The sequence below is a fragment of the Ovis canadensis genome, chromosome 11 (assembly GCF_042477335.2).
Source record: "Ovis canadensis isolate MfBH-ARS-UI-01 breed Bighorn chromosome 11, ARS-UI_OviCan_v2, whole genome shotgun sequence".
Taxonomy (NCBI): Eukaryota; Metazoa; Chordata; class Mammalia; order Artiodactyla; family Bovidae; genus Ovis; species Ovis canadensis.
This window is the reverse complement of record NC_091255.1, coordinates 41,866,015-41,881,906: the sequence shown is the minus strand read 5'-3', so window position 1 is coordinate 41,881,906 and position 15,892 is coordinate 41,866,015. Positions and strand designations below refer to the sequence as shown.

The 15,892-nt window shown below is 45.2% G+C and overlaps 1 protein-coding gene across 18 annotated transcripts in view; it reads right to left on the bottom strand.

Annotated features, from left to right (window-relative positions):
* Positions 1-1,671: 1,671 nt before the first annotated feature.
* The window catches only part of NCOR1 (nuclear receptor corepressor 1), a 114,467-nt gene continuing 100,246 nt past the window's right edge, over positions 1,672-15,892 (bottom strand). For all 18 annotated transcript variants that reach the window (XM_069603416.1, XM_069603420.1, XM_069603426.1 and 15 more), the window contains 9 exons: positions 15,272-15,400; positions 14,629-14,786; positions 14,232-14,455; positions 12,130-12,276; positions 10,720-10,862; positions 7,919-7,972; positions 7,324-7,545; positions 3,742-3,921; positions 1,672-2,193 (listed from right to left, as the gene is read on the bottom strand). In XM_069603416.1, the coding sequence (XP_069459517.1) occupies positions 2,009-2,193; positions 3,742-3,921; positions 7,324-7,545; positions 7,919-7,972; positions 10,720-10,862; positions 12,130-12,276; positions 14,232-14,455; positions 14,629-14,786; positions 15,272-15,400 (1,442 nt within the window). In that variant the 3' untranslated portion in view covers positions 1,672-2,008. The remainder of the gene's footprint in view (positions 2,194-3,741; positions 3,922-7,323; positions 7,546-7,918; positions 7,973-10,719; positions 10,863-12,129; positions 12,277-14,231; positions 14,456-14,628; positions 14,787-15,271; positions 15,401-15,892) is intronic.

Genomic DNA, 15,892 nt, shown 5'->3' with positions numbered 1-15,892 from the left:
CAGTATTGTATGGATTCAATACTGAAGTCTTTTGAGTTTCTCATAAAAAGTCATTGACTCTTTAGAATTAAAAATACAGGAATTAGGCTCAAATCAGAATCTTCTATTAGAATAATCTATTTTGCTGATGTAAGCATCTTCTCATTGTCTCACATCACAAGGTTAATAATTCCTTTAATCAAGTTTCAGTGCAACCTGGTTGTAACTACTCACCTTCAGCATCTAGTGCGCGTTTACCTTTTCACAGCTGCATGAGTTGCTGAGAGGGAGGTGTTCTTTGCTTCACATGTTTTACCGAGGAATGTCTCCCCCTCAGTGACACGGTCGAGCCTGTCAGTACGTTCCCTGCACTGAGGCCCCAGAGCAAGGAGGACTAACCACCACTGACTGGCTGAAGTCAGAGGTCAACTGCCCAGGCATGGTGCCCTGACCCCCCCACCCAAAGCTTATTTTGAGCTCACTTACATGTGGGTGCAGCCACAGGCCTCAAGAGGTATTGGCTAGCATTCCTGTCCTTGTTGCCTTTTTAAAACAACATGGGCAAAATATTGAACCTGCATCCACACCTATTAAACGGACTAGATGCCAAGAGATGGGAGGAGTCTCAGTCACTACAAAGGAGGCCTCTCCTCCTCCAGCTGTCAGACAGCTGCTCTCTCTAGAGGCTTGAGGACTTGTACTGAAAAACTCAGGTCTAGTTTGGAGTCTGTAAAGTCCAAGTGTTTATCATCTTGAGAGACCTCTTTCCTTTCTAAACAAACACCTCCCCAAACCATTAGCATCCGTGCGCTGCAGAAGGATGCGCCAGTGCTATGCTTGAGTGTATGAAAAAAATTTAATTCAACAAGAAATTACTAATGAAGATTAAGACGACTGGTCCTCCAGTACCAGTCTTCTAAATTATTTGCTCCTTGAGATTCGGTGAAATGAAAACATTTGATGACAAACACTTGCCCACAAGAATTCGAAGTGAAAATATAAGCACAAGGCGGCATGCAGCGGAAGGGCTGTCTGCTTCTCCTAAGCCCAGGAGGACACACAGCCGAGAGGGTCTGTACCACGTGTCACCTTCCAACTTGGCCAGTGACACATCAGCTAACCTGAGACACCAAAGCCTTCAGTCACAATCATCTACTGTAGCTATGGACTGGTGGACAGGGCAGTCAGATTTATTTGCAAACCAAAAGCTTTGCTGCATCAAATGCAGGCAAATACCCAAGGTGGGGTTCATTACCAGTGTGCGTAACAGCGAGGTACGTACACCTCAAGTAAGCCTTTAAAATGTTAGAAACTGAACTAGAACAATATCCATGCAGTACTATGTTTTCAGTGCCTCTAATTTAAAAAAAAAAGCCTGCCCTGGAAATTTACAATATGGCAGAATTTTGTTTCTCCTTTAGACCCTAATACGTTAATGTACAGATTTTATGGCAGCGTCTGTTAAAAATCTAAACATCTCCACAAGATTTTAAACATCACCAGGAATCTGAGCTTAGAAGAGACAAAATTGGATAAAAGTACAATGCCCGTAACAGCCAACACCATGGAACTGGGCTGTATGATGTTGTTTGGAAGGCAAGGGTTAAAAAGGTAGACCAGAGATTTTTAAAAAATCACCCCCAAGTTGATGTGCTGATTGAACATAAGTACACCAGATACTACAGCGAGGGGAACACTGCAAAAAAGGTCCTCTATTTACAGAGTGATTAGAGACATCATGGTTTCTTTACAAACAGATGTAAGAACAGGAATTATCCACTTTTTAAAAACTCTACATGTCGACCCTCCACTATTACTATAATCCACAGAACTGTCTGTATCAAGGCAGTCTTTTCCAAACCTCATTTGACCCCAAAATGAATTTCCATCGTCTCTTTACCGTCCATGGTCCAGGCTCTCCAGAAAAGTCTCTGGGCACGAATCCTAGGTGGGCAGGCATCGGGCCTGCAGTTAGAAAGGAAGCCATCAGAAACTGGAGCCCCCCAACCCTGGGACCCCTGCCCACAGGTCAGTCGTCGCTATCAGACAGCGTCTCGTACTGTGCAGACAGCAGCGGGGCCGGCTCCCGCTCCCATATCCTGCTCGGCTGGTGCGGGGCAGCCGGGTTGGCCGAGGTGGGAGTGCAGACAGGTGCGGGGGGCGTGCTGCTGAGCATCCGCATGGTCAGGGGGTTGTAGGGGAACTGTGTCGAGCCTGCGGAGAGAGGTGAGCACATCTGAGCGGGGTGCGGGGTGGGGGCAGAACAGACCTCCCTGCTGCACCGTTTCCAAGCAACCAACCGTCCAAAAGGACACAAAGCCAGTGAGCACTTGAGGCTGGGCTGCTGCTGAATCCAAGTGGAACTCCTGGATTTTTGGCTCAAACTAAGACTCTGGTAACACAGGAGGAAGCAGGAAGTTCGGGGACAAGGGCCCAGCTGGTCAGGGGCAGGCTGCAGAGGGGGACACACAAGCCTCACAACAGCACTGCACCTTCTGCCAATGCCTAGATCGTGTCATTGTCTCCAGGAAGCCACCTACAATCTAAGAAATGCTAAAACCAGAGCACACACCACAGAATCAAAGAGACAAGAAGAAACAGTCATTGGTCTAGGAAGTTTTCTAACCAGTAAGCCCCCACTCTGCATGTGGTGGGAGAAACTATAAAGTGATTAAGTGTACCTTAAATTATGTTTTATAATACCAATAAGAAATTTGTAACTAAAGGAGGGGCACAGTTCAGATTTTTCCATTGCTGTATTTGTGGAGTTAATTCCTCTGAAAAGCACAGATGAAACTCTAAAACCCACAGCAACTATCCCAGTTATAGTGGAAGTGTTCATTACTCAGTCACGTCTGACTCTTTGTGACCCCATGGACTATAGCCCACCAGTCTCTGTCCACGGCATTCTCCAGGCAAGAGTACTGGCGTAGGTAACCATTCCCTTCTCCAAGGGATATTCCCGACCCAGAGATCGGAAAACCCAAGTTTCCTGCATTGTAGGCAGATTCTTTAGTCTGAGCCACCAGGGAAGCCCTCCATTATTATCATGGTTATTCGTAATTTTTAAAAGGTTACAAAATGGGGACTTCCCTGGTGGACCAGTGGTTAAGAACCTGCTTCCAATGCAGGGGACTCAGATTTGATACCTGGTCAGGGAACAGTGATGCCACAGGTCAACCAAGCCTGTGCAGCCCAACTACTGAACACAGGCAACAGCTAGACAGGCTGCTGCACTGCAATAGGAAGCCCTTGCACAGCAGTAAGAATGACGTATAAGCACCACAACCAAGACCCAGTGCAGCTTATAGTCATAAAAGGGCAAACGTTAAAAATATCCTAGACTTTTGTTTTTGTCTGTAAATGACAGCCTACAGAGGGGTGCCGGGTTTCTTCTGTGTTTGGTTTTGGTTCCCATTAACTCCTAAGAACTTTCTCTGAGGACATCTGTGCAGAAGGTGTGGGAGAGCTGAAGCCACAGGCCCCAGCCGTGCCACCTGCGTCAGGTGCCGCCACCGGCTCTCCACAGGTGCAAGGGGCCTGAGGGCAGCTGTGCTCACAGCTCTTCCTCTCTGCTAGTAATCAAACATTCTTAAAATTTTTCAGACTATGTAAATTCAGTTTCTATTAAGAACAGTGGAACCCTTTAACCATACCATAATGGAAAGCATTTTTTAGCAGAACACCTGATTTTAGGAGCAGCACTAACCAAGGCCTTGGCGTCAGCTCATGCGGACCTGCACCCTGGCAGCAGCCCCTCACCTGTTGAGGAAGGTCTGTCCTCCCAGGCCCAGCCCGGCGTCTGCCTGTGATAGTCCCCTTCTGAGTGCACGGAGGAGACCGATGAGGGCCGCTCCGCTCCCAGGTAGCCCTGCCCCGGGACAGGCGATTTCGATTTCCTGCTGTTGGCCTTGCTGAGCAGCTTTGGTTTGCAAACTCCTCCTGAAAGTGGAATAAACTGTCATTACTGACACACAGTAGTCACATTCACAAACTGAAAGTGCACCCCAGTGCTGCTGACCATCTGCTGCAAGAGAAAGCAGGATGGGAGCATGAAGAATCCAGACCCTGGTAACATACAAGAGAGCACCAGAACTCGCAGCAACTAAAGTCAAAGGGGGTATTGTCCGTCCTCATGCCATAAACTCAGAAACATAACCAAGAAACTAACATTTCTGAAACATCATTTCTTTCTTAGCCTTGGAACACAAAACTGCTAAGAAGCTGAAAACTGACAAACGTCTTAAATCCTCACTATCCTGCCCTCATCAATCTACAGAAGAGTGAAGAGCGGAAGGAGAAAATCTGCACAAGAGAAGCCCCTTCAAGCTGTTGGACATCAGCTGGCCAGGGCAAGTCAAGGAAGCCCTTTCTGCCTCTCCAGGCTGTTTAGTTGGTTTGCAGGACTGGGAAGCCCTAACTGGGCTCTCACACAGAACATTAAAAGGATCTCAGAAGAGATCAGAGCCCAGGTCAGCAGCCCCAGCAGAATGGTTTCACCCTGCCCCCAGTCCTTGGGGTACAGAAAAAAGGGTGAAAAAGCATTCTACCCCTCTATCTGGAGAGAGAAGAAATCCAAGTCCTTGGTGATGACGACAATATAACACAACAGAAAATGGGGGTGGGGTGTACTTCAAACACTGGGGGAAAACTTCACAATACATGGAAGGCCATTTACAAACGAAGCTCAAAGAAGAGATCACCAAAATGAATGAGGCTTATGAAAAGGCTTATTAGGAAGTCAAGCCATGAAGGGAAAGGAAACACTGGTGCAAAGGAGAAATTTGAGAGTGAAAGCAACAGAAAAAGGATCAAGACGATTAAAACAATGAGAAGGTAACAGAGTACAAAGACTATCCAGCGAAAAGGCTACTTTCTCAGATGGAGAAAATAACTAAAGAATATCTGATAGAATTTTTCCCTGAGCACAGAAACTGGGAAGGTGCACACCCCCTCTGGTGATCAGGTAATCGACACAGGCTGAAGAACACCAACACACTGATGTACTTACTGAAGTTGAAGAAAAAAGGATTCTTTGGGCAGATAAAATGTCATCACTAAGAAAAAGGGAGGTGGTGGGGGAATCTAGTCTTACTTCTTACACAACAATGAACGCCAGAAGAAATACAACCATGTTTACAGGTTTTGAGAAAAGTATGTGTCTTAATAGTAGGTTGGTGCAAACGTAATTGCGGTTTCAGACCGTGAATTTTAAATCATCATAACTAAGCTCAAACAGATCTTTATTAATTAAAATAGGAACCCTTACAATCAACATATTTTTGCCATTGAGAAGTAAGTTTGTTTATTTCTGTAGTGTAAAAATCTGTACTTTGTGATTCAACAAACTCTTGGAAAGCATTTTCTGCATCTTGCTGGTTGTGGAAGCCTTTTCCCTGCAAAAAGTTATCAGGATGCTTGAAGAAGTGGTAGTCAGTGGGCGAGAGGTCAGGCGAATATGGCAGATGAGACAAAGCTTCAAAGCCCAGTTTGCACGTCACAGAACCAGTGCTTCGGGAGTTGGACAGTCAGGCTTTGTGGAGAACTGGGCTCTGTTTGCCACCGCCAGCTGCAGGTGCTGCAGTTTTCGGTGCATCTCATCGATTTTCTGAGCACACTTCTCCGATGTAATGGTTTCACCAGGACTAAAAGCTGTAGTGGATCAGACGGACAGCAGACCATCAGTGACCATGCCTTTTTTTTTGGTGCAAGTTTGGCTTTGGGAAGTGCTTTTGGAGCTGCTTCTTCCAACCACTGAGCTGGCTGTTGCTGGCTGTCACATAAAACCCACTTTTCATTTCATGTCACAATCCAAGAAATGGTTCACTGTTGTATCGAATAAGAGAAGACAATACTTTAAAACAATTTTTTTGTCAGCTCATATGGCACCCACTTATCCAGCTTTTTCATTTTTCTAATTTGCTTCAAATAGCTGTAGAATGGTCAACACTGAGTTCTTTAGCAACTCCTTGTGTGCTTGTGAGAGGATCAGCTTCAATGATGGCTCTCACTTGGTTGTTGTCAACTTGGAGTGGCCGGCCACGATGCTCTATCTTCAAGGCTCTCATCTCCTTTGCAAAATTTCTTGAACCACCACTTATACTGTATATTCATTAGCAGTTCCTGGGCCAAATTCGTTGTTGTGAGTTGTCTCCACTGCTTTATGACCCATTTTGAACTCGAATAAGAAAATCGCTTGAATTTGCTTTTTGTCTAACACCATTTCCATAGTCTAAAATAAACATAAACAGCAAGTAACAAGTCATTAGCAAAAAAACATAAAGCAAGAAGTGTGCATTAAAATGATGTATAACATAACCACATTTAAGAAAAGTATTCCAATATCAAACAGCAAATTTCAACCATGCAAAAACTAATTACTTTTGCACCAACCTAGTATTGTAATACCTGCCAAACTGTTAAACAAAGGCAGCAAAGAAGACCTTCTCGAGCAGGAAGGACCTCAGGACACAGCAGCCTTTTTGAAAAAACAGGGTATGAAACCTCACCACCAAGAAATGCCATGATAAAAAGACTACACAACAAGGAGAACTCTGTAAATCACCAATATTATAACTTAAAACACACACAGACATTTAAAATCAATAAAACTTGAAGGTTAGAGCAGAAATTAGAAGACAAGTATCTCATCTTTGAGAGCAGGAAGTGAATTTATATTGTCCTAATGTTAACATATATAGGGAAAAACAAAACCACTCATCTCTTTAATCTTTCTTATCCTTAGTGAAATCTTTCGTGTGACCATAACAGGAGAACAAACTTGAAATGTTGCTGACCTTCAGTTTATTAAGGCATATGAGAGAGTCTCAACAGATTAAGAAAAAAGCTTATATACAAACATATAAAGCATAGAGTCATGGTTTTTTGTGTGCTTATAACAGGATGTATAATGACCTCATTCCAATAAGCTACCCTTTTTAACACTAGCTTTCTATACAATGTGATTGAAAGGATTTTTTTCCCCTTATTTTTTTCTGTGGCTTAAAATTCTTTTATATGGGGCTTGTCACTTTTATTACAATAGCAAGTCACTTTGATTCAAAAGCAGAATATGAAGTTGCATCAGTATTACAATTACAATGTATGCACACAGATAAGGACTGGATGAAAACAAAAACACTGATACATTGGAGGGTGACATTCTGGGTAGAAATTTTCATCCCTTTTAATTTTATGTCACTTATAACATGTCTGAAGAGGCTGAAAAAAAGTTGAGGTGACTGAGCACATAAGTGAAATCTCTCCATGACCCATCAGAATCTGGGGTATGGACTGGCTTTTTCTTTGGAGACATGGTGAAGAGCACAAAAATGAGCCCCTTACCTGAGTGAGGTGACGGGTCCCCTTCCTCCCTCCGGGTCTCGCCGCTGGTCACCACTGAGGTGCTGGCGCCCCCAGGCCCCACTGCCACCGGCTGGGGCATGACCACCCCGTGATCCTCCACTTTGTCATCAAAGCTCCCCATAAGCGCCTTCCGGATGATGTCCTCCAGCCCGAGGTTACTGGCAGGGTCAGCAAAGGAGTGGCCTCTGGAGCTCACGGAGCCTGCAGGAGACGGCACAGCACCTGCCTGACTCTGAGGGAGGATGGGAGCGGGAACCGCCCAGGACACACGGCCCAGCACAGTGTTGACAGCACAGCCCCGCAGAGGCAGCTAATCCCCCGAGAGCATGCGCTTTCCTGTGTTAAATCAGGCACCCACTGGTGTGAAAGTTGCTTGACGGTTTTCTCTTTTTAGCTCAATAGTTTTGATTCTCTGTTCATTTGTTTTCAACAAGTACTTACTGACCCTCAATTCACTTTTCACTGTGACTGCCTCCATGTCCCTCCCAGACTAAACGATGTTCCTGGCATGCAGCCAGTACGCAATGCCTATTTGCTGGACTGACTGCTACTGTATGAGTTTTCTGAATCTTACCTGAGGTGGTGACTGCTGGCAGATTAAAGATCTCAGTTCCTGGCTGAGCAGCTGCTGTATTTAAAACAAACATTCAAGTTAATTAACTGAGATGTGATGATCACGTACACGGAATGAGATAAAAGTCTCCAAAAAAAAGTCTACAGTAAATTAACCTTATTTTCCATGATCAACTTTATTTTTTACCCATTAAGTGAAGGTAAAGAGAAATAATTACTTTTTTAAGTGAATCAGAACAGGAGTAATACAGCCCAGGAAGGAAAGGACCTTCTGCAGCACCAGAGAAACACACATAGGAAGAAGCTGGCCTCAGGACAGGAACCCAAGCTTCTAATCTCACAGCCAGGTGTGAGATTAGATCCTGGGGAGAATGCCCCCATGAAAGGAACGAACATGACCACGTGTCCCTGCTGCAGTTGCCAGGGTGAGGCAGAGATCCTGCCTATCAGTTCTGTTCATTTCTGCTAACTGTGCAGTCTGTCATCTGCTCTATTTGAATGACAGCAGCTCGGACAACCTGGGAAATACTTGTAAAGCACTGTGCCCAAAATCGAAGAAGTTTGGGAACAGAAACAGTGTTTCTATCATGCCTTCCAACTCAAGGTTGAAAACTTGAAAGAAAAAGAATCCAGGAAGTAAGTTAGTAGCCAGACAAGCAGTGTCCCAGAGAAGGGCGGCCCTGCACCAGGGAGAAGGCCTGTCCACGCAGATTGGGGTGAGGGGGCCTGGATGCTGACTCCTGGGACAAGGAGACAGGGGCGGGGAGGAGGCGCCTCACTTATGGGTCAGGGAACAGTAAACTGACTGAACCTGAAATAGCACAAGGGGTAAGGAGGGCCTTGTAGTTTTCATAGAAACCTGGAGAACAGGACTCATTCCTTTCACAAATACATACCATTATTTGTGAAATGATACAAGCCATACAAATACAAGCCATTATTTGGCTGAATAAGAAAATCATGTTCTTATTGGTCAAAAATGGTCAGATGAAGACAATTTCATATTGTTCAACCAACAATAACATACTGGACCCTGTGGGGTTCAGGTTAGCAGGTACTTCCTGAGGCCCTCAGAGCAAAGTCAGCTGGGAGCTGAGTGAAACGCCCATTCCCAGATCCCTGCATTGCTCTGGACTGATGGGAGTAAGACAGGCTTACGAGAGGACATGATCGTTCCTCAGAGGTAGGGAAAGGCAGTTCTACAGTGCTGGAGGCAAACCAACATCTCAGAGCCCTGCTGAGCAAGACCTGGCTTCTGAGGAGACACAAAAATCAGCCAAAGAAGCAGAGGAAGAAAGTGGCAACAGCAGTACTGAAAACTAAGGGAACAGAGCATTTCTGGAAGGGGTAAGTTGTTCACTAGTGTTAATAGCAGCAGGGAGAACAGAGTCGCTAAGTTTAGAGTGTGAAGGCTTCTGCAGAGTAAAAGCACTGATGTCCTCAGTGGGAACCCTGAGCTGAGGTGAAGCCATCTTGGTTGCCGAGGGCTTGGACTTCTCAAATCTAGTAATTAAGAGCTGGGATAACTACACAAAAAAGAAGTGACAGTGACACTGGGCTCATCCTTTCTCCTCTGGGACTTTCAACCTTTGTTAATCACCATGTCACAAATCCAAACATAACTCCACCTGGCAGTTCCTAGTTGGCAGGGTTTACTGATGGTAGAAACCCTGAGTTCTGCAGGGCTTCCCCAGAGCCTTGGATCACTGGATACATGTGAAGAGAAGGGGATGAGTGAACCTGGCTGATGGCATGACTGTGAAAACAGTAGGCAAGGAAGGTCGTGGGCATTTATGGGCAGCCCTGGGGAGGGTGTCGAGTGCAGAACTACTGGAGGCGTGGACTCTGGAGCTAGTACCCATGAGTCTGAACCACAGCCCTGCCACCTCAACAGTCACCAAACCCAAGCCTCAGTGTCCTCATCTACAAAGTGGAGATGATGCCAGCATGTGGCATGTAGAGTGTTGTGAAGGTGACAGGAGATAATCCACATTCACGCTGACAACAGGGCCTGGAGCAGGCAGTGGTGCCCAGGCCATGCACCATCTGCTGCCACTGCGTTGAGGTTGGCACCATCCTCAGTTGTGGGAGGTGCGCTTCGAAGGTAATCCACAAAGACTGGTAGAGCAGAGAAAGGCACAAACAAGTACACACAACCTGGTCCCACACTTGGTGTGACAGACACAGGACAGCAGGGAGAGGTATGGGCCATGGGCAGCTCATTGCAGGAGGTTGGTGTTGGTACCAACACTAAGTCACTGGAACTGAACACACAGGTCATAGAAACACCCAGTGTGGTCCCAGACCCCTTTAAGATGATGAATTGGGGATGGGTCCTACCATGGTACTCAGAACCGACTGAAAGGCTAACTGAATGAAAGGTTTTTAGTGACCAGCACCTGGGATGGTAGGAATGCTTAGAGCTGGCTACCTGTGCACGTCCACATTGGATAGACAACTAGAGGAGCACGACCTTGTCTGCAGACAGCTGGATGGTCTACCCAAATGAGGGGTAGACCAGGGGGTAAACACTGGAGAGCCAATCCAGCCCCACGTAACACACACACTTCTGAGACCCACACTTGTTCAAAGAGAAAATGGGCAGCTGCGCACATGCTGGGTGGGGCTTCCTCACAGAAAGCCCCCAAGCAGAGCCAACGGAGGCCTGTGGAGGAGTTCATATCACATGTGCTTGGACCGGCCTGCCAGAGCCCTCATACTCAAGGGTTATGTGAGAGGCAACATGGAGCTATCATTATTTATGCACATTTTATGGGAGTTCATGAAAGAAATCCCACTTACCCATATCAGAGTCACCTCCACCAGAGGAGTTCAACTTACGAAAAATCTCTTGCTTCTTTGACTTCACCATGGGGGACGTGCTCTCGAGCTTGGTAAAGAATGAAGGCAGGTAGCTTATGCTGCCTGGTGAGCGGGAGTCATTCCTGCTGGGAACAGCCATTTGTTACCACCACACACTCCTACTCCCCTCCCTGCCCCACCCCCACTCCCACCCCCAATCCCCCCAACCCCTGCAAGTGCCAGGCCTGAGGCCCTCTCCATCTGAGCACTGACATATCTGGGGCCAAGAGGACATCAGAAAAGGAGCCCTGGAGTGTATTAGACGGTCTAGAACCAAGAGAGCAAACAGGCGGTAACAGGAGCCCTCAAAACAGCTTGCCATGCTCCTGTCTTCTCTGCAGCACAGACCCTGGTGTATTCAGGGTGACCACATAATCTGGGGACCATTTAACTAGCAAAATTACTTTGTGTAAGACTGTAACCACTAGCATACCTGCCTATAAAATAGCAAGCACTCACACCTAAGCGGTAGACAGTTAGACCTAACAGCACAGCGACAGTGCAGAAATAAAACTGCATATTTGTTAGAATCTTTCCAGGCCTGCATGAGCGGAGTATCATGTAAAGGCTTTCATATTTCATCTGCGGCTTCCAATGCTAACACATTTAGAAACACAAGTCTCCTCAACTAGCTCAGGACTACCCAGGAGCCAACTAGTGCCAGAGACGGTAACAGAGAACACATGAAAGGTGCTGATAACCTAATTGGGTCCATCACTCAAACGTGACAAAGCAGATAACAAAAAAATGACTAACACGTCGTTTCTGTCCTCAAAAACTCACAAGCTTAGGGGAAAACATGTAAACATATAATTGAAGTTAACATCATTCCCTTTCCAAAACAGGATTTCTTCCTCATTTCACTGAAAGGTACCAGCACCTATTTGGGTGCCTATGAATTGTATAGGGGCCAAACTAAAAGCGTCTAAACCCAATGGAATAAATATCCACTAATTCACAGGGTGGGGGTAAGGGTTAGAAACTGCTGAGAAAACAGCAAGCAGTGCTCACTGCAACCTTCCACACACTGCACATGACGCCAGGTGCCTGGTGGGCACTTCAGGGGCTCAATGTCTACACAGACAAAAAGGTTTTAAAAACGATCCAGAAGGAATTAATTTCAAGGAGAATAATGAATAATTACTTTCTATCATCTACTTAAATATTAGAATTTCTTCAGTAAAATCCACTAGCATTTGATCACTAGGAAAATAAAGTGATTCTACTGACATGTGATTGAAAGAGAAAAAACTGCACTGACTTCAGGAAAATGGAAGGCACCAAGTGCAAGCATGCGCATGCGCGCGCGCACACACGCACGCACAGCCACGCGGTGCTGCCCCTACGTACCTCTGCTCCGCGGGCTCGGCTCCACGCTGGGCCAGCAGCAGCACACTGTCCTGCTTCTCGTGCACGACAGGAACCTGAGGCGGGGAGATGGGCTCATAGGGCTCTGAAGAGATGTGACTCCTCTCTGGGGACTTTCCAGGCCTGATGCTGCAACATATGAAATGTGAGACTGTCTTCCCAGGGCTCACCTCAGCTCACCCTACACACACACAGACACTGGTTAGCTGGTTACTTCAGTCATTTCAGAGAACAAAAGTTGACACTGAATATTAGAAAAAAGTCACCTCAAACACTGTGAACTATTAATAGATCCCACTTATCACAACTAAAGATCCTGAGTGCCACAGTTAAAACCCAGCACAGCCAAGTATTTTTTTTTAATGAATAAAAGCCATCAGTGACCTTTAATATATGCTTTCATTATCATTATAGGTTAGTATTATTTGTCGTTTCTTTCCCCAATCTACCCCATCCAATTAGAGGTGGCCATTTTTTACCCTTTCTTTTAGCTCTTTATTTAGATGATTTAGAGGTAACTACCAATCTTAGGCTTCCCTTGGGGCTCAGCTGGTAAAGAATCTGCCTAAAATGTGGGATCGAGACCTGGGTTCAATCCCTGGATTGGGAAGATTACCTGGAGAAGAGAAAGGCTACCCACACTCCAGTATTCTGGCCTAGAGAATTCCATGGACTGTATAGTCCATGAGGTTGCAAAGAGTTGGACATGACTGAGTGACTTTCACACTTTACCAATGGTATATACCTTTCTTGGTGTATCAAAACTTGAAACAGTAGCTATCAGTCTTACCACAAAAGATAAAGGACTTGACTACCTTCTCTATATTGATTTTAATTTTTAGTTTGTCTACTTTATATAGCCTGCTCAGCCATTTTTATATGATTTACAGCATTTACATTGTTCCAGAACTCTAGAACAACTCCTCTGTGTTTTGCTTATAGGTTGAAAAACCAATTAATGGCATTTTATAACAGTATGGATTATATAAATATTTTAAACTATAAAACCAGGTAATCTGAAAGAAATGTAACATTCCTCATTCAAAAGCAAGGTGCAGAGATGTGGAAATTACAAGTGAAAAAATCAAAATGATTTGTTTTTCATAAATGGCCATCAACTGTTCAAAATCTATATAGCACTTTGTATCAAGAATGTATCATGAATGACTGTTATAACTTTCTGTTCTTCTTTGATAACTGAAGCTCTTTTTTGTTAAAAGAGAATGCTTTCATCATGTCCTTAAGATCATCCAGCTGCTTGAGATGACTTACATCATTTGCAATTTACTTCAGAACACTCCAGTTTGAGGTGGGGATAATGAAACACATGGGGCTTGTGAGGGCATGCTACACTTTCTCTACTTCTGTATGTTCAAAAAAATCCCACAATAAAGTTTTTTCCCAAAGGAGTATCGTTCAGCTTATTAAATACACTGTTCTTACTCCTTTTTCTTCTCTGCTAACTTGGGGGTTGGCAGGCAGGCTGGAGAACCAGGCCTGCTACAAAATCAACTGCCACTTCCACTGCCCTGGTCCATCCACCTGCCATGTGTCTCCAGATATTTGCAGAGTCCTTGACCTGCTGAACCCCAGACTCGTTCTCATATCTTTATGAACTTGACAAATCTGTGTGCTGCTTGCTCTCCATCAACTAACATGCGCACCAACACTCAGTCCACTACCTGCAACTTCCAAGCGCAGAGCCCTGGGGAGAACACTGGAGAGAGCCCTGTACTGAGCAGCCTCACATTATTCAATGCCAGCTTCCTAAACTTCTGAACACACTGTGATTCTGAAGACCCAGGCAGTGTCCCAACGTTACCAACCATCCATGCCACAGCACTGTCTGCAAACCCACAGACAGAGGACAGCAATCAACTTGTGGACACATAATAAAAACATATAGGACCAAGTGCCCAGACAGTGGACATTCCAAGAATAATATACAAAGGGAAAACTCTCATCTACATTTTCCAGGGAATGAAGGTGAAGAAACTTTGGTAAGAAATGAATTCCCTATCGTGAAGGTAGAGTTCGACTGTCTCACTGCTGGGGAACCTATGTGTGGCCAAGGGAGACTATACCTGGCCCTGGATTTGTCCAGTAGAGTTTCTGGAGAGACTCTCGAGCCTGGTCTCTGATGGTGAGCAGACTGAGACTGAGATTCTGGGCTGTAGCGGTTTGATGTTTTCGTCCTCACAGGTGTAGACACCAAGGCAGATGGTGAACTCTGGAATGTAGAAGTGGAAGGCTGCTGGGGAGGCTGCGAGGAAACTTGATTTCTAGCAAAATCTTGTGTGATAATTTGCTGTGAATGAGAAAAAGAGGAACTGGTTAAATCCATTGAGCACTTGCAAAAAAAAAAAGTGTAACATAAAAAAAAAATCTAGATATCTTTATTGTGATTCTATGTGAAATGTGGCCTTCTGTGTGATCTTGTACAGAGACCTCACTAACTAATAAGAGTAGTGAAAAACTCACGCAGATGTGGTCAGCAAGTGTGATGAGCCGGTGTGTCCGGGGCACCTGTCCCGCCCCCTCGGCTTGTGAGGGGGGCGGCGGCGGCTGCTGCGGGGCCGGGGACTCCTGTTGCGGCCGATAGTGATGCAGTGGTCCTTCGTACTGTCTGGGGGCTTCGTCTAACAGGGGACAGACAGACGGCTTACTGCAGGGAGGCCCACCTTTCACTCATGAGCAAAGATTAAACACAGCTCAGAGAAACACAGGATTGGGAATTCATATTTTAATTTTGAAGAAAAAATATTTATTCACTGAGAGACAACAGAAGATTAGCATAGAATAAAATGTGAAAGCACAAGTGGGCAAACAAAATTAATACCAACTATTTTCAATATCATTAGAACATATTTTAAAAGTCACTGATGACTTGAAAATAGTTTTCCATTGAAGTGAAGTCGCTCAGTCATGTCCGACTCTTTGCGACCCCATGGACTGTAGCCTACCAGGCTCCTCTGTCCATGGGATTTTCCCGGCAATAGTACTGGAGTGGATTGCCATCTAGACTCATAGAAGATTACTCTAAAAAAAACTAACAAAATGAGCTATTTCTGAACATGCCCTGGACAGACAACAGGAAGCACATGTGAAGACACAGGAGACCCACTTTCTGCCTGGCTCGCCTTCACGACCTCCGGCTGGTAGGCCGTCAGCCTCTCCTGGGGCGGTGCGGGAGAGTTGGCAGGGCTTATCACCTCAATAGCATCGCCAGGTGTTTCATACCGGTGAGAAGATACTTGAAGAAAAGAAAAGAATCTATTTTAAAACTAATCTTATGTCAAGCTCAGAAGTTCCAAGCTCTTCAAATCTATTTGCATATTTTCAGGTTTTACTCGTCAGAAATGTTCAATGGCACCTCAGGTTAATGAAAAAACAAACAAGGAGCTCAGTGCATTGTGGCAAAGGTCAGTTAATCGCTTCCTTGGGTTTCTCATCTTGGCAAGGTACAGAGTTTCCTGAAAATCTGCAGGCTCTAAAACCTTGAGGTGAAGCAGATCAGAAACAGAGCTCGACCTTCTGCTGCGGGCTGAAAAAGAAAATCACCAGGAAATTCATCACAAGAGATTAAACCAAGAGGAGACCTCAACAGTACATACTTCCAAGTCACTTCCATCCCGGATAGTCTGCTCTTCTTCACTAGGACAACTTCAACGCTGTGGATTAACATCACGTAATAATTTTCTCAAATCACTGAGTGCTCCTGACGAAAATGACTCCCATTTTTAGC